The 23,853-nt window shown below is 39.7% G+C and overlaps 1 protein-coding gene across 2 annotated transcripts; it reads right to left on the bottom strand.

Annotated features, from left to right (window-relative positions):
• Positions 1 to 2,376: 2,376 nt before the first annotated feature.
• LOC131932017 (actin, cytoplasmic) lies at positions 2,377 to 23,853 on the bottom strand. 2 transcript variants are annotated; one of them, XM_059288897.1, is made up of 3 exons: positions 23,713 to 23,853; positions 10,249 to 10,993; positions 2,377 to 3,445 (listed from the first exon to the last, which is right to left on the bottom strand). In XM_059288897.1, exons 1-3 carry the CDS (start codon positions 23,836 to 23,838, stop codon positions 2,709 to 2,711), a joined length of 1,608 nt encoding a protein of 535 aa, XP_059144880.1. In that variant the 5' UTR covers positions 23,839 to 23,853; the 3' UTR covers positions 2,377 to 2,708. The 2 variants fall into 2 exon arrangements, with proteins under 2 accessions (XP_059144880.1, XP_059144879.1); XM_059288896.1 differs by lacking the exons at positions 10,249 to 10,993; positions 23,713 to 23,853 and adding an exon at positions 4,399 to 4,747 and having other exon boundaries at positions 2,377 to 3,713.

Genomic DNA, 23,853 nt, shown 5'->3' with positions numbered 1-23,853 from the left:
GCATTTTCTGTTGCTATGACCTTTTCGCACTCTAGGGTATCACAGGCTCTTTGTCAAGAATATTATCTCCTAATTTTATTTACCATAACCCCAACCAAGATTAACTTTAGCAAGAACGAATAAGTTAGAACCAACAGCCTATAAACTAAATAAAAAATACTGGACGTATAATTAAGAAGTGCATAATCTTTTCTTTACTTAGTCTTAGACTAATGTTCAGGGTGTCATTCATAAATGACGTCACGCTTTTTTTTGGACGATTTCTACTTCCTTCTTCCTCATGGTCACAAAATGCCAGACCTCCACCTCTTTTAATGATGGCATACCTCAGCATACCACCCCTTCAAAATCGAAGTTTTAGTTTTTTTAAACATCGATTTTTTTTTTCTACAATATTTTCTGAGCTCGGTCAACATTGAGTATATTAATCTGTTTCTACTGCAATTTATATAAACAACAATTTAAAAACAAGAAAAAGCTGCTAAAATTCTAGCCGTACTATTTAAAGTGCATCTACACATTTTTTGAGCCACCCCCTCCCCCTTTCACAAAATTTCGAAACCCCTCTCCAAGGAGCGTGACATCAATAATGGACCACCCCATACAATATGATCATTTATTTGCATCATGTAAATTATCCTTTAGGCTTCTTGATGTAACAAATAGGTTACTTGATTTTTCCAAGCATGAGCTTAGCCTGTTCAGAGGCGTAGCGAGGGGGGGGGGGACGACATATGTCCCCGGGCGCCGACTGAGGGGGAGCGCCAAATTGAAAGTTTGAGAGGGGGCTGCAAATGAAAAGTTCGAGGGGGGGGGGGTTGCAAATAGAAAGTTTGTACCCGGGCGCCGGGAAGGGTCGCTACGCCTCTGAGCCTGTTTATAACATACCAGCGCAAGTACTGTGCTTGTACGCGTGTATTGTGTCGTATCAAATTAAAGTAAACAAAGTAGCCTAGTCGACTCTCCATTGTTTTGAAATGTGAGTACAGGCTTCGTGCTTAAAAAACGAGGCACGTTTTTGGGAATAAAACAGGACCAAAGATTGCAGATGTGTGTGTGTGTGTGTTTGTTGGGGGGGGGGGGGTGATGAAAATATGGGAAATATTTAAGTGGGGAAATAATGTATTAGACTGATAGGTAATTGTTTAGCTAAAAATAATTGATAAGGTGCAGTGATTGGCAAAAAAAAAAGACAGGCAAAAGAAGACACGAGAAGACATCAGGGAATGGACAGGTTTGACAGCGAGAAAGGCACGGAGAAAGACGGAAAACAGAGTAGAATAGAGGATTGCATTTAAAAGCAGGGTTTATTTCAGGCACCTCGCCCCCCCCCCCAAACGAAATAGAATTTATATAGGAAATTTATACTTTTACCAATGTCTATGTTTTGGTTGTGTAGAAGTGTGGTAGGGTGAGCTTACTATGATAAAAGTTACATCTATACTAAAAAATCAGTTACACAAAAGGGACCAACGACCGTCTAGAGGTCCATGTGTTGGAAGAAAAATAAAAGGTGTTATCTAATTTAACCAGATCTGCATCTCGGCGAAGTGAATCTATAGCAATGATTAGCAATGTGAAGCCACTCGGTCCCCATGATCTGGGTGGTTGGTTCTAAAATAGTCGTTTAATCATGTGCGATGTAGCCTCTATAGACTACATTGAAATATTATGAACACATTTAACGACATCTCAAAAGTTGCTTATGTAATATGACACGATTTGGACGCTATGATTATTTTTGCCTCTTACATGAGGAGCAACTGTAAAACTATATTAGAAAAAAATCACCCCCCCCCCCCCCCCCCCCCACCTTTCCCGTCAGTTCATCTGAAGGCCACGCGCAGACATTTCGCCAAAATACGTCAGTGATGGATGTGTGACCAAGAGTGGCCGTCCCTTAATTCAATTTGAGTTTCGATTTTCGCACAGGGCCGCGGGCCTATTATTTTTGTACAATTTTTTTAATGCTTTCATGTGCAGGAGAACCATAGCCAACGAGTAGCGATTGGTTGGTTAAAAATAGAACAGTGGCGTACTGAGGGTCCTCGATGCCTCTTGGCAGTGATACAATCTATTGATAAATCAACATTTTACCACTGGTCACTATAGTAGCCAGCTGAAAGGACACACTTAAGCACTTATGACAACAGGTAACTGGGGGTGGGGGGGGGAACTATTTGCCTTTGCCCTGGGCGCTAGAAACCAACTCAGCATTGAAAACCGCCTTTCAAAATTACTGTATGGCTTGTTAGAAGTAGGTTTGGTAATTAATTGTGTTGTAACCAACCATTATTACTCAAACAATTATTAACATACGTCTGATGTACATACTATTGTAGCTTAAGTAAAATAAATGCACAATATTCTTAAACGTGAGGAAAATAAAGTATGTATTTATTGCCATTATAAATTTGTTTTTGCTAGGTTCAAAGCATATCATGATTAAATTACATAAAATAACATGCACAGTTAAAAAAGTAATAAAAGAAATTGAACATTTTTCTCCTGAAAAGTTCTTGCAGTGTTAAAGCTAGCAAGTCAGAATTGGTTGGTGCTTGATTCGCGTCACGTGATTGACGAACTGGGACTGGTGTGAAATGTTCTGATCATGTTTGGTGATATACATTTCACGGTATCACAACAACCAGCTAATGGAAGTGATACTTTGAGTCTTAACAAAACATTAACTAATCAGTCAAACGTGTTTAGAAGCACTTTCTGTGAACGATAGAGGGACCAGATTCATCATACTCTTGTTTGGAGATCCACATCTGTTGGAAGGTGGATAGAGAGGCCAAGATGGAGCCTCCAATCCATACAGAGTATTTGCGCTCTGGTGGAGCAATGATCTTGATCTTCATTGTTGGTGGAGCAAGAGCAGTGATCTCTTTCTGCATACGGTCGGCAATACCTGGGAACATTGTGGAACCACCAGACAATACAGTGTTGGCATACAAGTCTTTACGGATATCGACGTCACACTTCATGATGGAGTTGTAGGTGGTTTCATGGATACCTGCAGACTCCATGCCGAGGAAGGATGGCTGGAATTCAGCTTCTGGGCACCTGAACCTCTCATTACCAATGGTAATTACCTGACCATCAGGAAGCTCGTAGCTCTTTTCAAGGGATGATGATGTTGAAGCGGTCTGCATTTCTTGCTCAAAGTCAAGAGCAACATAGCAGAGCTTTTCTTTAATGTCACGGACAATTTCTCTTTCTGCTGTAGTGGTGAAGCTGTAACCTCTCTCTGTGAGGATCTTCATCAAGTAATCAGTGAGATCACGACCAGCCAAATCCAATCTCATAATGGCATGGGGCAAGGCGTAACCTTCATAGATTGGGACAGTGTGGGTAACACCATCACCAGAGTCCATGACAATACCAGTGGTACGACCAGAGGCATACAGAGAGAGAACAGCCTGAATTGCTACGTACATAGCTGGTGTGTTGAAGGTTTCGAACATGATCTGTGTCATCTTTTCTCTGTTGGCTTTGGGGTTGAGTGGAGCCTCAGTGAGAAGAACAGGGTGTTCCTCAGGGGCAACTCTCAGCTCATTGTAGAAGGTGTGGTGCCAGATCTTCTCCATGTCATCCCAGTTGGTGACAATACCATGCTCAATGGGGTATTTCAGTGTCAGGATACCTCTCTTGGACTGGGCCTCATCTCCAACATAGCTGTCTTTCTGTCCCATACCAACCATCACACCCTGCAGACGAGTAGACATCGATTTTAAAGTTTTGCTTGAAATAATTTTTTAACCTCAAACGTCTTAAGAATTATCTTAATAAAACATGCGATAAAAGCCGCCGAAAATTATTGCTATTGAAGAAGCAAAAAATTAGCTAGTCAGTTGTCTTCAGACGTATAGCCTCTCCCCTCTAAAATAATTATGTCATAACTTGATACTAAAATACTAACAGAGCTTGTCTTGGCATACTTACTACGGTTTCACTAGGAATTAATCTCAAACACTGTCTATACACTTTCACAATCCTCCGTACTTTCGTCGTACACAAAAATCTGCCCTCCCCCCACCCCTCTTCTATGAGTGATTATCTTTCATGGACTACCCCTAATGAGGTCGTCATTATGAGGGTCTAATTAGTATTAACACAATCTAACCTTTCTACAACTGAATAGAAACACAGATTTCTTAACATTAATATTGACTTATAAGCTCGTACACTTTCATTTAACTAAAATGTTCATTTCTGTAAGTCTTACAATACTTACATATTTAGTAAAGCTAGTAATTCTAAGTAAATGTTTAGTTTAGATTTTTTTTTAATACCGGTAGGCTGCTTATGAAATGGCTACTAGATCTACTTATGTTTTTGTAATGCGGACTAAAGAAACTTTAAAAAAAACGAGATGTTAAAATCAATTTTTACCTGATGACGGGGTCTCCCAACGATGGAAGGGAATACAGCTCTTGGAGCATCGTCTCCAGCGAAACCGGCTTTGCACATACCAGAGCCATTGTCAACTACAAGAGCGGCTACGTCTTCGTCAGACATGATGTTCTGTTGAGCTGGGTTAAGTCCACGAAATGAACAAGTATGACCGTGTGATAACAGGGAGATCTGTGTCGCGAATGGCGGTGTCCGGATAGGACGCTTACTTTTATAGCCTACAGGACAAGCGGTCTGAAAAAACGCGCCATATAGGGACACGAGAGCACATTTGGCACGGTTCACTGCAGACATAGACGTAGTTAATACGGTGTTTGTGACCCTTCCCCACCCCCCGTCTTCCACAATTCCACGGCCCGATACGCGCTAATGATTTAACACAGGTCAACCACTATCCCATATTTTATTGATTAGAATAGAACACAAAAAAGGGCGATAACGCTGTTTTTTTGTGTTAATAGTTCTTAGTCCAACTAAATTTAAGTTTCAACACTTTAGCAGTCCTTTATTTTCAAGCATAGTTTATTATCTAATTATTTTTTTCTTTCTCGGGTTTGCCTTACCTTTGTACCCGAAACAGGTTTTCCAGCTAGTTTTATGTAGAGCATGACGCCTCAATCGCCGCCACATTTGTCAATGTCATCAAAACATGACTTCATTAATTAAACCCAACCACCCATAGATTGAACCCAACCACCCATAATACAACTCCAACTAGCGAAGACAATCAAAGGTAGTGAAAGTAAACACATTTAAAAGTTATCCAGTATGTTTTATGTACGCAATATATACACTTCTTCTAGTAGGCTGGACAAGACACACAAAATTGTCCCACTCTATTGATTTCTTGACTATTTCAATACAGTAGACCAGAGTTTCTTCCAGCCATCTCTTCGTGTGTGTTTGTGGGGGATATTGCCCCCCCCCCCCCCCCCCCGAAAATATCAAGTGCCCCTCCCCCGGAGAAATAAGTCTGGAAGAAACACTGCAGTAGACACTAAATTACCAGGTCAAGTAGCATTTTAGCTTTTACTTCACCAGGTATTGTAGAAACGTAGCATCTACTTTAGCAGGTATTGTAGCACCATAGCCTTTACCTCAGCAGGTAATGTAGAATAGACTCTACTTTAATAGCTAACTAGAATACCCGTCATCCGTTGGATAACTGTGGGTTTCGGGGGTCATCCATCAAAAAACATCACGTCTGTCACTCAGAGGCATAGCGACCCTTCCCGGCGCCCGGGGACAAAGTTTTCGATTTGAACCCCCCCCCCCCCCTCAAACTTTTGATGTGCACCCCCCCCCCCCACTCAAACTTTCGATTTGAACCCCCCTCAACCTATCAATTTATTTTTCCAAACCATTTTGGCGCCCCAACATATGTCCCCCCCCTTCCCCCCTCCACCTCCCCACCCCCCCTTCCCCCCCCGCCTCCCCTCCCCACCCCCCCGCCTCCCCTCCCCACCCCCCGCCTCCCCTCCCCTACCGTCCCCCCCCCTCCTCGGTACGCTACTGCAGTGTCACTTATCGTCACAAAAAACAGACCCCACATTCAAATATATGTTTTTTATCTTTTAAAAACACCGAAAACACCGATTTCGGACTATCCGTTCATAAACTGACGTCACAGGTGACCTACTCAACTCTACTTCACCTGCCCAGTGTCCTGCCAAGTCTCAGACAACATGTTTTTATCGTTTAAAAAACAATTCCAGCCGAGCATGTATCTGACCACACTATCCTTTCATATGCTTAGGACAAAGAAACAGATGAACTCTACTTCACCTGCCCTGTATCTTGCCAAGTTCAGATAGGCAACGTTATCATTCACATCTAAAAAAAAAATTGAAAAAAAAAATTTCATTGACATATTGGTCTAGAACCCGTGCCTCCTGCATGAGAGCTGACTACGCTACCATTTTAGCTATTTACTCGTAACGTCACAAGTGAATTTTTATACTATACTATGTGTCTCCTTATGCAACTTGATTTACGCGTATAGATTCTAGATCTAGATCTAAAAATAAGTCTAGTAGTACTAACTTTCAAATTAAATTTTATCTTAAATAAGCCAAACAAAGATTTATATAAAATAATTAAGGCCTGAAATAGATTCTAGATGTAGAATTTACATTGAATCTAGTGACCTACATCTAGGCTAGATCTAGATCTAGGCTAGATTCATAAATTTCCTTCGATAGCTGATCTTTAGATCTAGAGAAATTTATCGTAAAACTAAATGAAAAAGACAGTTGAAAATTGATATAAGTGTTGGAACGTAATAAATACAGCAAACGGACGTATTGTTAAAGTTATGACCGACAGAAAATTAGATTTAGAACGCGTTAAACTTTTGAATGGGAACACAATTTTCTTCAATAGACGCCGCCATTTTATTGTACTAAAGAGTAAACAAAAACCTGTGACGTCACTATTCCCACAAAGTTTAGTCAAGGTTTTAACATTTAAAAAAAAAATGGGTTATTCTGCGTAGGAATAAATCAATAAATTAATTAACGTCTTTAAATAAATTTGTGATCAACAGTCTGTCTGCATTAAAAAATTATTCTCTACCTGCATACCATTTTACAGCTTTCCAGATAGAGTCGAACATATCACAATTTTCGATCAGGCAAACAAATAAATATTCAAACATGTAAACAAAGTTGACTTTTAGTAGTATATAGATGTACCACTATAGCCTCTACTTTAGAAGGTAATGTAGCACCATAGCCTCTACTAACAGGTAATGTACCACCATAGCCTCTACTAACAGCTAATGTAGCACCATAGCCTCTACTAACAGGTACTGTACCACCATAGCCTCTACTAACAGCTAATGTAGCACCATAGCCTCTACTAACAGGTAATATACCACCATAGCCTCTACTTTAGAAGGTAATGTATCACCATAGCCTTCAGCAGGTCTCGTAACACCACTACTCTATCAAGTGCCTTAGCACCACACGATACAACGTGCCTCTAAATGACCTATGTTTATGACACCGACCCGTGTTAGTGGTCGGGTTTGATCTCTGGCCCATCAGTGAAGTCTCCTTGGTTATCTTAATCCACCCAACCCCTGGGACTGTGTGATAAGTTATTTATTGTACCCCTTGGATAAAACTCGCTGACAAACCTTTTTTTTTGTTGTTGTTGTTAAACTTGTCAAGTCTATATGTGTCTTTAAAGATGTCAATGATTCAGTTTTTGTTCTCGAAACGTTGTCTTGTTTTATTAGAGGGCAATTCTGATATTTCTGGTAAAATTATTATTCCAATAGGATGCGTTTGTCAACTCATCGTGTGTACCGTAAAAATTCACCAAACTCGGTAGGATTTAGAAAATACCATTTTAGACACTAGATGTCACAGACTCAGTGACTACACTATAAAATAATGAAATGGCGTGCACTTTAAATTCGATATCTCTTCGTTCTTGTGTTTTCAGTACCCGTGAAGTGGTTTTTTTAACAAGCAAAGTTGTAAGCTTTACGCTACCACTTGCTATTTTCAAGCCTGACTATTAGATCTAGTTGATACCAAGTCAATATACCTGATATTTTTTTTCTAAATTCTCTATTTTGTGAGACCTATGTGTTACTGTGAGTGTTACATTTCGGTATTTACACTGACCGTTTAAAAAAAACAAAACAGAAACACTAATTTCTGAACGACATGCAAATAAATAAAACAAACTCGCTAAAATGTTTCAAACATTTTATTGTAATAGACTTGATTCAATAGTTTAAAGCTGAGTAAGGTGATGGCAAAACCAACCATTCATTGTGAAGTATGTAATCACGTGACACGAAACGTTTACCACACCAGTGTCGTCACACTAAAAAAAAGTTTCGCAGTTTTATTAAAGAAATATATTATCACATGATTTTCCACTTCAATTTCTGTTTATTTAAAAACAAAGCAAGCAATAAGATAAAAAGTGCTAGGGGAAAGTTGCCTTTACAGACAGGCAGCAAAACTTGCAGTGTTTACACATTTAAATTTAATTGTATTGTTTTTACAATTTCAAATATAAGCGATGCTTTAGGGAATGGGCCAGATAGAGGGGGGGGGGGAGGGGGTTAAGACTTAAAGAGCTTTCTTACCTATATAATATGGGACAGAAGACTCATTTATATGACATTTTGGGAATCTTCTAAAACCACGTTGTATCTTTTCTAGTTTAAAAACTACACAATGATATCCGAAGTTATTTGCACAATTACCGGAGTCTAACAATGGATATTGTGGATTAAAAAAAAAAAACCGGATGTGGCCATATGCCTGTATAAATTAAGGATACACTCAATAAGTAAGGCCATATAGACAATGTATATCGGCACTGTTGATAAAGTGCTTGCTGGCCGTAGGTCGCTTTAAAAAAAAGTACTTCAACCACTGCATGACCCGGAAACAGTTTTGGACTCCACTTAAAAACAAACCCATCCTTGTGCTAGCAACACACCATTAATCTACCATTGGCCTCCTGCTGTCTTGTGAAGTATGTGACCGAGAAGCGTCTAAATACCAAAACATTAAATAGATCTGTGTATTTAATTTTTGTCTTGGGTGCGTAGTCTAAATACCAAAACATTAAATAGATCTGTGTATTTAATTTTTGTCTTGGGTGCGTAGTCTAAATACCAAAACATTACATAGATCTACGCATTTAATTTTTGTCTTGGATGCGTAGTCTAAATACCAAAACATTAAATAGATCTACGCATTTAATTTAAGTCTCGGATGTGTAGTCTAAATACCAAAAACATTACACAGATCAACGCATTTAAGTTTAGTCTTGGATGAATAGTCTAAATAACAAAACATTAAATTGATCAACGCATTGAATGTTAGTTTTAACTTGGTGTGCATGGACTTTATTGCATTGTGCATCAAATGTAGGTTATATACTAAACCACTGTGTGAGTACTGTGTTTTGTTTAAAAAAATAATGACATCATTGTGGCGTAGACAACAATTGGTGTCAGGGTACCAATTAGTACCACTTAAAACACTAGATCCTGTACCAGTACTGCTTGGGTTAGCTCGACAAAAACACAGCATCACACACTACAGCAACAGACAGCAAACATCAACCAATGATGTTAATCACAACCCAGTTGTAACCGGCGCTATACAAACTGTAAAAATACTTCAGGGTAGGCGTCTAGGTTTGGGCTTAAATATAGGCGAAATAGTGCTATAAAGAGTTAATTATATGGTAAATAGCCGACAAGGTCTGGGTTTCAATATAGGAACATGTAGTGCTATAAAATATTTCATATTATGGTTAAGATATTGAGGAGTATTAATATTGGTTCTATAAATCTAAATCAAAAAGAAATCGAGTGATTATTTTCATGAAGTGGTGTACAAATATAAAGCACACATTAATTTTTTTTTTTTGGGGCACGCAACTTATAGTACAAAAGGATGATACAAAAATGTTTATTATAAAATTATTCTAAAATAAATAAGACAAATAGATTACAAGACTAATAACAGGATATGAGATTTTGATTAACATTATTGCGGATAGATAGTTAACTTAAATTGAATACATAATTTTAAAAACATTTTCTATGAACAATTGCCGGGCCAGATTCATCATACTCTTGTTTGGAGATCCACATCTGTTGGAAGGTGGATAGAGAGGCCAAGATGGAGCCTCCAATCCATACAGAGTATTTGCGCTCTGGTGGAGCAATGATCTTGATCTTCATTGTTGGTGGAGCAAGAGCAGTGATCTCTTTCTGCATACGGTCGGCAATACCTGGGAACATTGTGGAACCACCAGACAATACAGTGTTGGCATACAAGTCTTTACGGATATCGACGTCGCACTTCATGATGGAGTTGTAGGTGGTTTCGTGGATACCTGCAGACTCCATACCAATAAACGAGGGCTGGAATTCAGCCTCTGGACAGCGGAACCTCTCATTACCAATAGTGATGACTTGACCATCCGGGAGCTCATAGCTTTTCTCCAAAGAAGATGACGTAGCAGCGGTCTGCATTTCCTGATCAAAATCAAGAGCAACGTAGCAGAGCTTTTCTTTAATGTCACGGACAATTTCTCTTTCTGCTGTAGTGGTGAAGCTGTAGCCTCTCTCTGTGAGGATCTTCATCAAGTAATCAGTGAGATCACGACCAGCCAAATCCAATCTCATAATAGCATGGGGCAAGGCGTAACCTTCATAGATTGGGACAGTGTGGGTAACACCATCACCAGAGTCCAAGACAATACCAGTGGTACGACCTGATGCATACAGAGAAAGAACAGCCTGAATAGCTACGTACATTGCAGGGGAGTTGAAGGTCTCGAACATGATCTGTGTCATCTTTTCTCTGTTGGCTTTGGGGTTGAGTGGAGCCTCAGTGAGAAGAACTGGGTGTTCCTCAGGGGCAACTCTCAGCTCATTGTAGAAGGTGTGGTGCCAGATCTTCTCCATGTCATCCCAGTTGGTGACAATACCATGCTCAATGGGGTATTTCAGTGTCAGGATACCTCTCTTGGACTGGGCCTCATCTCCAACATAGCTGTCTTTCTGTCCCATACCAACCATCACACCCTGGAAAAAAAAATATTTTCGTTTTACTGTGCTGCGTTGTAATGTAATGAATAACAAAGGAGTTTAATTTAGCCAGCACGAATACGTTACAGATAGAAGATAACGTGATGAGCGCTAATCAGGGATCTAATTAATTACAAAAAAAAAAAACCTCATGAGAATAGATATCGATTGTCTGGAAAAATGACCCGAAGAGAACAAGAGAGAAGGGCCATGAGCCAAACTGAGTCTACCCCAGTCTTAACATGTAGAGGAGGTGTAAGCAGGCGTTGTAACTGAAATAGCAATATATACATAAAGTGATATTTCAACGTGTGTAATGGTAGGTTCGGATCCCGTTGGGTTCTGTCTGTTCTGTCTTTACTTGGACTATATTCTGTACCTTTGTCTACCCCCGTCTTAACAACCTTCTAGATCATTCGTTTAGCAATTAAACGTGAAAAGAGTACCAAGTGGCAAGAAAAAAAAATTGTGACAATTTTGTTGATGATGGAAAATGCGATATTTGTAGGATATTTCGGGAGAGTGTTTGTTGAATATTTACGAACTAGAATAAAACGGTTTAAAGAGAATATCCATTTTAGGGGGGGGGGGGGGGGGGGCATAGGGGGCTTTTATGTTCAATTTCCGGTAGGGTCAAGACAGGGTCTCTTTGATGTGGGGTGCATCAGTCGGACCACTATGATGGGGAGAATAAACGAGGGGGGTAGGATTGACGACTGTGGTGGGGAGGGCAGATGCCGTTTGAATGACAATAAACTAGACTGAGGGGGGTAGGGGTGAGGGTGGGATGGAGGTCGAGTGTGAGTCATAATTTCCAGAATATTCGCAACAGCCAGGGTAATCGATCGTGCAAAAACTGGCTGGTGGGGACGTTAGTCGCGTCAGCCGATGCCACATACAATTACATGAACACATAACATATACGCTTACATCAACACATACCACATACAATTGCATCAACGCATACCACATACAATGACACAGACACATAGCCTACAATTACATCAACATATACTACATACAACTACATCAACATATAGTACATACAGCTTCACCAGTACACCATATACATATTTAGGTACTGGTTGATCATCTTGTTAACGAAGACGAGCGGTTTCATCAATTCTTTTACGAATTTTGTTTCGTCCTAATTTTTAAATATTTTTACAGGTCTTCTACTGAGGCGATGAGTTACTCAATATTTGGAAGTTTAATTCTGGCCCAGCATCCAAGCTTCATTACAAAGACAAAATCCAATCATAAGTTTTAATGACTTAATCTACTCTCCCCCCCCCTCCCCCCTCCACAATTTGTGAAGAAAATATTTTTTTATGTTAGCGCCCATGTTTAAAAGAGCTGACAGGCAGATATTGATTATGTACGAGATTCAGATCATACATTTATATGTGTTAAGAAAACACGATTGTCATGTATATACAAAAACATATCTACCAACAAACAAAACAAAACAAAACCTGACCAACCGCGTGTTGATTTTGCGTACTTTTACAACCTTTTGTTTTATCTTTGTTACTAGACCCGAGACATGAAGGACGCTGCAAGGGGCTGAACAATAACAAGACGCTAGGTGGTCACCAATTTAAGCACTCTTTTGTTTTCCATTAGCTATCACAGTGGTGTCCCTTTGATCCCACTACTAATCCCTAACTAAGTAGATGTAAGCTTCTACAAGTATAATATATTCATAAACATACAATATATATATATATATATATATATATATATATATATATATATATATATATATATATATATATATATATATATATATATATATATATATATATATATATAGTGTATGTAGGCTATGTGATCGTGACACATTTTATTTGGAGTAATAGGAAAGTGTGTCGGGATTGTTTTGAGGAGGGAGGGGCTAACAGGGGCTTTTGGGTAAATACTCTCGAATCACCAGTATGATTCACACAGTACATCAAAGATTTACAGCCTTGACAACAAGTAGGCAAGTGACTCATTTTTGGGGGGGGGGGGGGGGGGGGGGTTGAAAAACAAAAACAAAAACACGAAACGTTTTCCTTTTATTATTTCGCACGGTATCTTTATTTTTATACGAAATCTATTGACTTTTTTCCCGAAAAAATTAGATTTTGTATTAGTAAAGGGAAAATGTAAACGAGGATTAAAATACACACAAACACAAATGAAGATATGCATTTATGTTCTATATTGAAGATCTGAATTTAAATCACAATTTTCTGCGGACAAAAGGCTGACTTGGATAAAAGGCCGACATGGACTAAAGGCCGACTGGGAATAAGGCTAACGGGGAATAAGGCGAACAAGAAATAAGGCCGATTGGAAATATGGCCGACAAGAAAAAGGCCGACATTATAAAAAGCCGACTGGACATGCGTTGAAACAAATATGTTATATAAAGGATCATCAAGAAACTGGTAATGTCTCGTGTTCAAAACACGGTCAGTCTAGAACTCTAAGATCTGGATTTGTCCGCTTATCATTTGGCCATCTGCTAGCCTAAGCTAAACTGGTGTGCCATCGACCATCCTTGTTTGTTTATCCTTGACCACCTTTTTTCTTAAACTCAGACTCTAAAGAGCCACCCCTGGACTCACAATTCTTGTTGATTTATTATAGACTACAACGTACATAATATACATGTTATCATTTTTTTACACGTTTTTAAATACATCACATACAAAAAGTTTATAGTTTTAGTAGTTATTTTACTTTAAATCTTAGAAAATTGTACTTTAATTTTTGTGTCGTAAAACATTTGGATTTTCTCCAATGGAGTCCACTAAGTCGCGAAGGGCGTGGCATCTGAAAAAAAAGCTCCTTCAACGAAAGAGAGTATGGATGTAACCAAATAAGGGAAGTAACTTAGTAGCAAGGCGGACGACATGATCTCGCAAGCTGTGACACACTCTAAAATTCGTTGGTCGGTCAAAGATGTTTGCACTGTCTCACAAGGGGCTACGTCTGTATTTGGTTTTGTTGTCATAATCACGATTTGCTTGTGTTTTCCTAATCACGATTTGCTTTTGTTTTCCTAATCGCGATTTTGTTGTTGATAATCTTGATTTTGTTTTTTCTTCATTAGAAGCCGAGTCCACAGGATGGAGATTAGATATCAGTTCCTGTGTGTCACCAGCACAATAAACAGCCCTGTTTTGTCACGTGTTGTGACAGCTCAGTGCTGTTTGTGTGTTTTCTGCTTACAACAAGCCAGTCGGTCTGATACATTGCCCCACAACACTACCAGGACTTGAGATAACCATTGAAAATATGAAAATATGGTTTTTCCAACATGAATTCGAGAAGTACTTGAAATAAGCCTAGCACTGCTGGCATGTAGCCTAACGAGACTGACATACAGCCTTCGGTACCTGACATTAAGGTTAGCAATACTGACATGACATGAAGCCTAGTGGTACTGACAGAAAGCCTAGTGGTTTGACAGAAAGCCAAGTGGTACTGACATATGCCTAGTGGTACTGACATATGCCTAGTGGTACTGACAGAAAGCCTAGTGGTAGTGACAGAAAGCCTAGTGGTACTGACATATGCCTAGTGGTACTGACAGAAAGCCTAGTGGTACTGACAGAAAGCCTAGTGGTACTGACATGAAGCCTAGTGGTACTGACATGTGCCTAGTGGTACTGACATGAAGCCTAGTGGTACTGACATGTGCCTAGTGGTAGTGACAGAAAGCCTAGTGGTACTGACATGTGCCTAGTGATAATGACAGGAAGCCTAGTGGTACTGACAGAAAGCCTAGTGGTACTGACAAAGCCTAGTGGTACTGACAAAGCCTAGTGGTACTGACAGAAAGCCTAGTGGTACTGACAAAGCCTAGTGGTACTGACAGAAAGCCTAGTGGTACTGACATGTGCCTAGTGGTAATGGCAGGAAGCCTACCAATGACCCCAGCAATGTTGGTCGCCATTTACCCCCCCCCCCCCACACACACACACATTAAAATGATCCATGCCAAATGTGTCTGGGCTTCTGCCAAGTCTAAAATGGCACACATTCAGTTAGATGCTGTGTCTGAAGATGTTTTAGGAAAAAACGGCACACATTCAGATAGATGCTGTGTCTAAAGATGTTTTAGGCAAAACGGCACACATTCAGTTAGATGTTGTGTCTAAAGATGTTTTAGGCAAAACGGCACACATTCAGATAGACCGTGTCTAAAGATGTTTTAGGCGAAACGGCACACATTCAGTTAGATGCTGTGTTTAAAGATGTTTTAGGCAAAACGGTACACATTTAGTTAGATGCCGTGTCTAAAGATGTTTTAGGCAAAACGGCACACATTCAGTTAGATGCTGTGTCTAAAGATGTTTTAGGCAAAACGGCACACATTCAGTTAGATGTTGTGTCTAAAGATGTTTTAGGCAAAACGGCACACATTCAGTTAGATGTTGTGTCTAAAGATGTTTTAGGCAAAACGGCACACATTCAGTTAGATGCTGAGTTTAAAAATGTGTTGAAGACTTCCCATGATGCCAGCGACAGGTAATTAGCCCGACCCCCCCCCCCCCCACCAACGCCTCCTCTCTCAGGATTGGTTCTTTATTATCCGATTTAATAATATATCGTCGATGTAATTATCTTGCCGACATTCCCCTCGCTCGCAAGCATTAACTCTAGCCTATCGATATTTCTAGATCGATCTTCCTATGTTTAAATTAGATCTTGGGTTTCTTTAATGGGCGAGGCATTGGCTGCATATAAAATATTCATTAATAAATTTAAAATTTCATTTTTAATTTAACAAATCCAACGGTGTAGGAACATTCAACGAAACTGCAAATAAGAATGGTATAACCAGTTTGGGGTAAATATTGCACAACACGCACACTTTCGGAATTGCAATAAGATTTACTGAGTGGGGGAGAGGTGCTTTTTTTAAAAAAAAAATGAAATTAAACCGGGTATTATGAAACACTTATTGACCTTCTTTGAATCAGTGTTTCTTTCTGACATTTCTCTTAAGGGGTGGGGGGTGGGAGGGGAACTTAAACTTCTGGAACTAGGCGGACAGTGGTACATTATTTTAATTTTGGGGGGAGTGGCGGTAGGTGTGTTTCGGGGGTTGGGATCGATGCCCCCCCCCCCCCCTCCCCTCGAAGAGATGCCTTAAGGAAAATCCACTTTGAATGTGCCAACCTAAAAGGCCCCACGGTTTTAGTTCTGTCAAATAGGGCTACATAAAATACAGCCCATTTCATTGAATCGAAAGAATTTAATACATGGCCTACTAGGTCTTAAAACGTGGGACTCAATGATAAGAAACTTCCGCAATGACGCGGAACTTAAATAGAACGACCTAGTACACTATCACACCAACATGACCAAATATGGTTATTTTTTTCTCCACAGCCCCGAAAATGTTTACTACATGTGTCGTATAATTCACACACGTCGCCATTTGATTGGTCGGGATTGTTCATGTTGTGACATACCGGCCGACTTGCCGCTTGGAGATTATATTTCCATTGCGGATGACATCACAACAGTGAAGGTTGTTCTATTTTAATGTGCTTGCTCAGTACTTTGTTTTGACTTCTGCTATCAGTTTTGTAACGCATCAGATTTTAGTTCTTAAACCTCCCCTAAAGTCAGTTGATTCATTGTCATTGCAATCACGTAGTAGCTGAACACACCCTACTCGTTTAGCCAATTTAACCAACCTGTTATGTCGTGGCTATAAAATTATTTAAAACTTAAAAGAATTAAATCTGTCCACTACTAATTAGCTAAATTAACGAAAGCTGACTTCATGATACTAAGCGAAATATAGTCTTATATTTTGTCCTTTAAATTTAAAAACAATTAGATAAACTGGTATATTGTTTGATAACATTGACACTATAGTAGGCCTACTTAAACTACTTATTAAATTGACAACACAATAAAATCGAAATGTGATGGTGTTTGAAGCACGAAGAATTTACCTAAAACCCCCGTGTCGTTCGCCATTCATGATTCATTCAACGTTCGCGTTAACTTCTTCAACATTATTTATTCAACAATCCACCGTCGGTGACCTGCTGACCTGGATTTCGATGGTTTGTGGGCGCTTACAATTTAGATGTGTCGTTTGAGGAGTTTCTACCCCCGCCCCCTCTACCCCCTCACCCCGGCTCCTACCTGTGCGTCAATGTCATTAAAGCTAGTCGTGGGCGTCTTAACACATTATCATTCCCCACTTCTGTACAGTGTACTTTATTGGATAGGTGCACAGGCTGTATATTGGTAAACATGTTTGTTATAATAAGTCATAAACAATTTTAACAATGCAATTAGAGTGACTTCCCTCTAAGGGCCACAGAAACAGCACAGTAGCATAGTAATACTAGTAGATATATTCAGCGTGTAGATCACCTTATGTTGTTGTTGAAATACATGTCCACAGAACGAACTATGCACTTTCCGTTATGGAGACATTGCTTGAGATCCATACGCTTTTGGTGACTACAGTCGTCGTAGTCGCACCCAGTGTTTCTTTCAGAATTTTTACTCCGAGCGGACATTTGAAACTTTCCGGGGGGGGGGGGGGGGACGGGACGGACGACGACACTGGTAAAAGTATTTTTTCCTGTATATATGGTCGCACCATATCAATGTTAAGCTTAGGACTACGTTTATGATTTGGGTTGGTTTAGTCTGTAAAGAGATGCAAGAGGAATTTAGAGGAAGCTATTCCATGGCGAAATTTAGAAAAAGTTCGGATGCTATTTGATTTTATTCTAATAATTTAATATACAAAACGCAGATGAAACACTGCAAAGTAAATACGTAAATTGATAACACCCACATTTTTACAAACAAAAAATTTGCTATTTTACAGTTTTTACACATAAATTACGCTGATATATTTAGGAAGCGATACTGAACTGTATTCTATCTTTTAGTTTAAATGCTTTATGTGTAAAAATCTGATTTATTCTCTTTTCTCAGTTCATTAGAGGCAAGTTTTTACCCATACAAACTGATATAATCTTGTATGGCCCTGCATACATTTCCTATGCCACAAGTTACTGGCCCTGTTTCTAGTTGTCGTTTCTGCCTTACGTCGTTTTTTATTTATTTATTGCTAAGAATATATGTGACCGTACAGCTTTTTATGAGTGCACGTGACGTTAGCGTCTTCCCCCTGTCGACTGGCACCTAGACAGTAAATCAATAACTGTCTACACGTCTGCCCAAAACTCCCGGGCACCTGAATTAGTGAGGATTATGAAGGCGTGGTGAAAGTGAGTTTCGCACAGGCGGCTAATGCTGATTGCACAGCTACTGGTGCATGAGTTCGCATTTTACCCGTGGTTGGATGGTCATTGTTGACATTTGTCATGGTGGTTGGCATTTGCGATGGTATTGGTGTTGACATTTGTAATGGTGTTGACATTTAATGCTATGATTTTGAAAAAAAAATCGATTCGTAAATCTAGTTTTCTATTAAAAGAATACATAATTTCTCCAGTCTAACACGAGTCATAACTAAAACCAATTTTTTTTTTTATCTAGCACCTATATCGATTTCAGCCTAATATGTTAAAATATAATCATCGGGCACCAGGTATATGAACATATGGGTATGTCCAATCGATAAGAACGAGGGATTGTCTAGTCCAAGCCCATAACTTTGCCTTTTAAGGGGCATAATTTGGCTTTTTAACGCCCTCGATTTAGACTTCTTTTTAAGGGTCGCATCTTGGCATTTCTAGACCGACCACTTGATCTTTTAACGATCGCAACTTGGTCTTTTAATACCTGAAACTTCTCTTTTACTGCCTGCAGCTTTTAACGATCGCAACTTGGTCTCTTAACGCCTGCAATTTAGTATTTTAACGCCTGTAATTTGAACTATTAACGTCAGCAATTTGGTCTTTTAAAACCCGAAATTTGGTCTTTTAACGCCTGTAATTAAGTCTAATAACGCCTGTAATTTGGTCTATTAATGACTGCAACTTGGCAGGCCTATATTACACGCATCAAACTTCAGGTCGGCAAATAAACCTACCTGTGAGAATACGCTGAAATCTGTCCACCCACATCCCACCGTATCTAGTTCACGCGCCCCTAAGTTAAACACCAACACATTAGAAATTCTTATATCAGTCCGCCCACTATCGAAGATTTATTTCTAAGGGAAGCAATTTTTGAATACCTTTGCCGACCAAGAGAACACACACAAAAAATGAATGGTAAAATAGGAGTGGTCGGACCTGATAGAAACTAAAACAACAGAAAAATGGAATGTTTGCGTCTGATGAAAACATTGCAGGATGATGCGTGTGACAGATGGGAGGCTCGTCAGGTGGAATGTGCGGCAATAATTTTATGAAGGTACAACAACAGGTGTGCACTTACCTGCACACACACAGTAGGTACACACCTAGGGCTACATTGAACATGAAAATGGTTGAGTAGTGTTGGACTTATTTTCTGTGTAGCACAATAAAGTTAAACGGGTTAGGTTTGGGTTCAGAGTTTCTTTAGTTTCCGCCCTCCCTAAAATTTAGTCCGCCATCCCCCTTCCCAAAAATTTCAAATGCCCCCCCCCCCCCCAACCCCGTTCAGAGAAAAAATGCTGAAAGAAACACTGTTTGGGTTATGTGTTAAACTGCTGTAAATGATTTTGTGTCTAATGTTGTAACCGAAAAATGTACTCTCTACCTCGGTGCATAAATGTCATTTAAAGCGATTTGTAAAATATTTGGTGCCATATTATGTTGGCCTACTTAATTAGCCTTCGCTCGTATATTATCACTAACATTTTCTAGTACATGAAGCAGGTCAAGTAGAGTTCACCTGTTTCAGCGACCTCGGCATATGAAGGTAGTGTGGTCAGCACTATACCCAGCCGTTTTTACTTTCCCTAATGTGACACTGAGGTGTCCTACGCAGTGTTTCTTCCAGACTTTTTTTCTCCGGGGGACCTTGAAATTTTCGGGGGGTGGGGGGGGGGGGGTGGAGGCGGACACTGTTAAAAGTATATATTTTCTATATATATTCCATTTCGTTATTATTTCGTTCGGGGGGGGGGGCGGTATACTTTCTTTGGGGGCTGGGAGTGGGCGCTCCGTCGTCCACCCCCCCCCCCCGAAGAAATGCCTGAAAGAAACTCTGGTCCTACAAATTCGAGCCCGGGATCCGAACTTGAGACTTTCGGGATCGCACGTGGATTGGCAAATTTACATTGTGCTTTCTTTTGACTTGTTTTTTTTTTTAGTTGAATCAATTCACAAAGTCTCTAGCATTTTATTGATCTACTTTGATTCAACATCGATATTGAGACAAAACCCCTACCCAACCTGTCTAAACTTTAATCATAACGGAAAAGCCTCATTTTCAGTTTCAGGAATCGCTAGGAACCAGTTTTGAAATTTAAAAGACAATTGAAAGAGACACATTATGTTTTGAAATTAAAATTTTCTCAATCATTTTGAAAAGTTTGCCGAGAAACAAATAGAAAAAAAAACCCAATGACGCAGTTCTTGGCAAATTAAAAACAGGACCAGGAAGCAGAATGTAACAAAACAATTTCAGATACAGAGACCACCAGGAAGAATATTTTGGAACCAGGAACGTTTTTGACTGGAAGTTTTAGCTATGCTTACCTTAAGTGTCTACACGATTTAAATTTTAATAAACAAAACTTTTGATCGACTTAACAATAGACAATAGACCAGTCAAAAGGGGCCTAGATCTTATATATATATTTTAAAAAAATGTCAATGCAGGTTTCTTTGAAAAATAAATTTTACTTCCTGTTAACCAGAATATTTTTAATGTTGTTGAAAACGTCTTGTGCAATTGTCAATTGCACTTAGAATCTTAGATTATATTATTAAAAATTTAAAACAAAATAAAATGAAATCGTGCTGCGAACATTTCAACATATCTCTAGTGGAAGTTCCTGTTTCAGTGAAACAATTTTTTTTGTACGAAACTTGCAAAACTCCAACGTTATCATATCCTCTTACAAAGTAGGATGTGAAGACAGAGCACTTTATTCTTTATTTCATTAACTGGCGAGGCATCTCCCCTCCCCATCGTATTTTAACCAAGTTTAAAATGCATTTGCGAATTTCATGGAAGTAAAAACTCAAAAAACAAATTCAAATAGTTTTAAATCTTGTTTTCTAGTCATGTGTTTAAAAAAAAATCTCCACTGTAATCTATCGTGATTTGGGGGAGGGGGATAGGGGTTTGGCTTATTGTGATGACGTGTGACAATAGGAAATGGGCGTACCGGAGGGGATGGGGGGGGGGGGCTGGAAAAAGAAATTATCTTTAAAAAACGTCACGTTAAGAACTGAAGATCAATAACATTGGTAGATATTGACATGGTACACTAAACCAAATGAGCCAACCTGCACCAAACCAAAGGAACCAACCTGCACCTAACCAAAGGAGCCAACCTGCACCTAACCAAAGGAGCCAACTTGCACCTAACCAAAGGAGCCAAACCGCACCTAACTAAAGGGGCCAACCTGCACCGAACCAAAGGAGCCAAACCGCACCTAACTAAAGGGGCCAACCTGCACCTAACCAAAGGAGCCAACCGGCACCTAACGATAGCTCACCTCGCGGACAGTTTGCCTACAGTGATAAAAACAACAACAGACAAATAACAGACAGCAGCACCACTTGTCTGTTAGAGTGGGGGGGGGGGCTAATTGCAGAATGTCGTTAATATATTACGAACGGGAAAATAATTTATAGTTTATGAGCAATGATCAGTACAAACTTATATGACTCACATAGAGTCACAGAGAGAGAGAGAGATAGAAAGAGAGAGAGGGAGAGAGAGAGGGAGAGAGCACGAAAGAGAGAGTATTCTAAAATCATTAGATCCAAAGTTATATTTTGTAATAATGTGCATTTAACATTATTTCCTAAATTAGTAATGTTAATGATTTCAAGAGAAGGATCACTAACTCCCCCCCCCCCCCCCAATCACCGCACATACACACACAGTAATGAGTTATTCATGACTAGGCATGACTACACACTTTGTTGTCATCCAACACACCACTCCATGTGAAGGTGACTCTACTACCACAGTGACATCTACAAGTTGACGTACACCTACACCAGTGGTCAGTTCTGCTTGACACACGGTCAGTTGTTGTCCACGCTACTGAGACATTAGTGTTTCTATGACACTACAGGAGACGTTTCTATTTTTACACCATTGAGCGGACGTCAAGTCTAAGTCACGTGACCGCTGACTCAGCAGGAATCAAAAGACCAATTAGTGTCTCGACTGTTGGAGTGGGCTACACATCTCGGCGCCCAGGGCGGATTCGATTTTGCTTTTGCCCAAACGCCTTTTGATTATATAAAACACAAGGCGTAGAATACATCAAGTAACGACAATTACCATTACCGCACACCATTATTCACCATTACACATTAAAACGTGTACATTTCACTTTGGAAAAAAATTCAACGGTTTGTTTATAGGTGTGTGTGTGCGTGTGTGTATGTGGGGTGGGGGGGGGGGCGGGGGGGGTGTAAAATCGAACTGGTTACATACTCAGAATGCAAATTCATTTGCTACTAATATAGTAAAAAGTGGCAGCCAGTGAAATTATGAAACATAGGCGCAAAAATAAATGCAAAGCATGTTGCAAAATTCTTGTTTAAATTAGCTGCTTGTTTTATACACGCAAACAGACCACTGGAGCAACACAGTTTTATTTTCTCTCAGGAAGATTATATAAAGTTAGAAAAAAAATGAATTTAAAAGATACAAAGATGTGTATCGCGAAACAAATTTACTCTATTGATATGGTGAACTTCTGCTTTCTTAGTTTTAGTGTTGGAAGGGGGTTCCCTTCCAACACAATTAAGTAAGCGTGTCAATTGGTTATAGCCTTTGTCCAACCAAGAACAAGCTACAGGGCAGCAGCTGTTTGATTTTGGAGGCTAACGAGGGTTCGAACTCGAGACTTTTCGGTGCAGCTTTACCGACTCGACCACGCCGACCCACTATTTGGTGAACGATACAGACGTATATTAAAATATTGACGGAAGAAGCATTTAAAAACATACACATACTGCAGCAGTGAGCATATAAACAAAAGGCATATACATATTCATATAGGGACCTTAAGTAAATATTACCTACCCTACCCTACCATAAATTTGACTACTTATTTATATCCTCCCAATTGGGTAAAACATGCTGTTTTAATAGTCTCTGGCAGATAAGGCTCGATCCCTTGCAACACTAAAAAATTAAGAACGAAGAAGAAGAAGAAGGATAGTCCTCACATTGAAAGGGAACCTTCTTCTTCTTCTTCTTCTTCGTTCTTAATTATTAGTGTTGAAGGGGATCGAGAATTATCTGCCAGTGCGAACTCGAGACTTTTCGGTTTAGCAACCATGAGCTTTACCGACTCGACCACGCCGACCCCCGAAAGGGCACCAATTCATAAAATAATAGGACGGAGAGGTCGAACGGTGGACTGCTAACCCGTAAGTCTCGAGTTCAGATCCCAGCTCAATTAAGGGAAAGTAAAGGCGGCTGGGCATAGCGCTTACCACACTATTCGTTCATATGCCATAAATGTCACTGAAACAGGTGAGCTCTACTCCATCTGCGCCATGGACCGTAAGGGTACTTTACTGATTTTTAAACTATATATAACAATACATTATTTATAGTCCTAAACAAACACACACTGTACCTGGTGTCTGGGCCTCCCCACAATGGAGGGGAACACCGCCCTAGGGGCGTCGTCCCCAGCGAATCCAGCCTTGCACATTCCTGAACCATTGTCGATGACCAGAGCAGCAATATCGTCGTCACACATCTTGAGGGGTCAGAG

Source organism: Physella acuta, unplaced genomic scaffold (assembly GCF_028476545.2).
Source record: "Physella acuta isolate Inbredline_101_S28 unplaced genomic scaffold, ASM2847654v3 ptg002075l, whole genome shotgun sequence".
Lineage (NCBI taxonomy): Eukaryota > Metazoa > Mollusca > Gastropoda > Physidae > Physella > Physella acuta.
This window is presented reverse-complemented; position numbering and strand designations above follow the sequence as displayed.

What these genes read in the sequence shown, in the direction of transcription:
- LOC131932017 (XM_059288897.1), bottom strand. Translation starts at nt 23,838, where the DNA reads ATGTGTGACGACGATATTGCTGCTCTGGTCATCGACAATGGTTCAGGA. An exon ending in TGGGGAGGCCCAGACACCAG is followed by an intron (nt 10,994 to 23,712) that starts GTACAGTGTGTG and finishes TTTTTTTTCCAG; the next exon opens with GGTGTGATGGTTGGTATGGG. An exon ending in GAAGTGCGACGTCGATATCC is followed by an intron (nt 3,446 to 10,248) that starts GTAAAGACTTGT and finishes TCAACACACCAG; the next exon opens with CTATGTACGTAGCAATTCAG.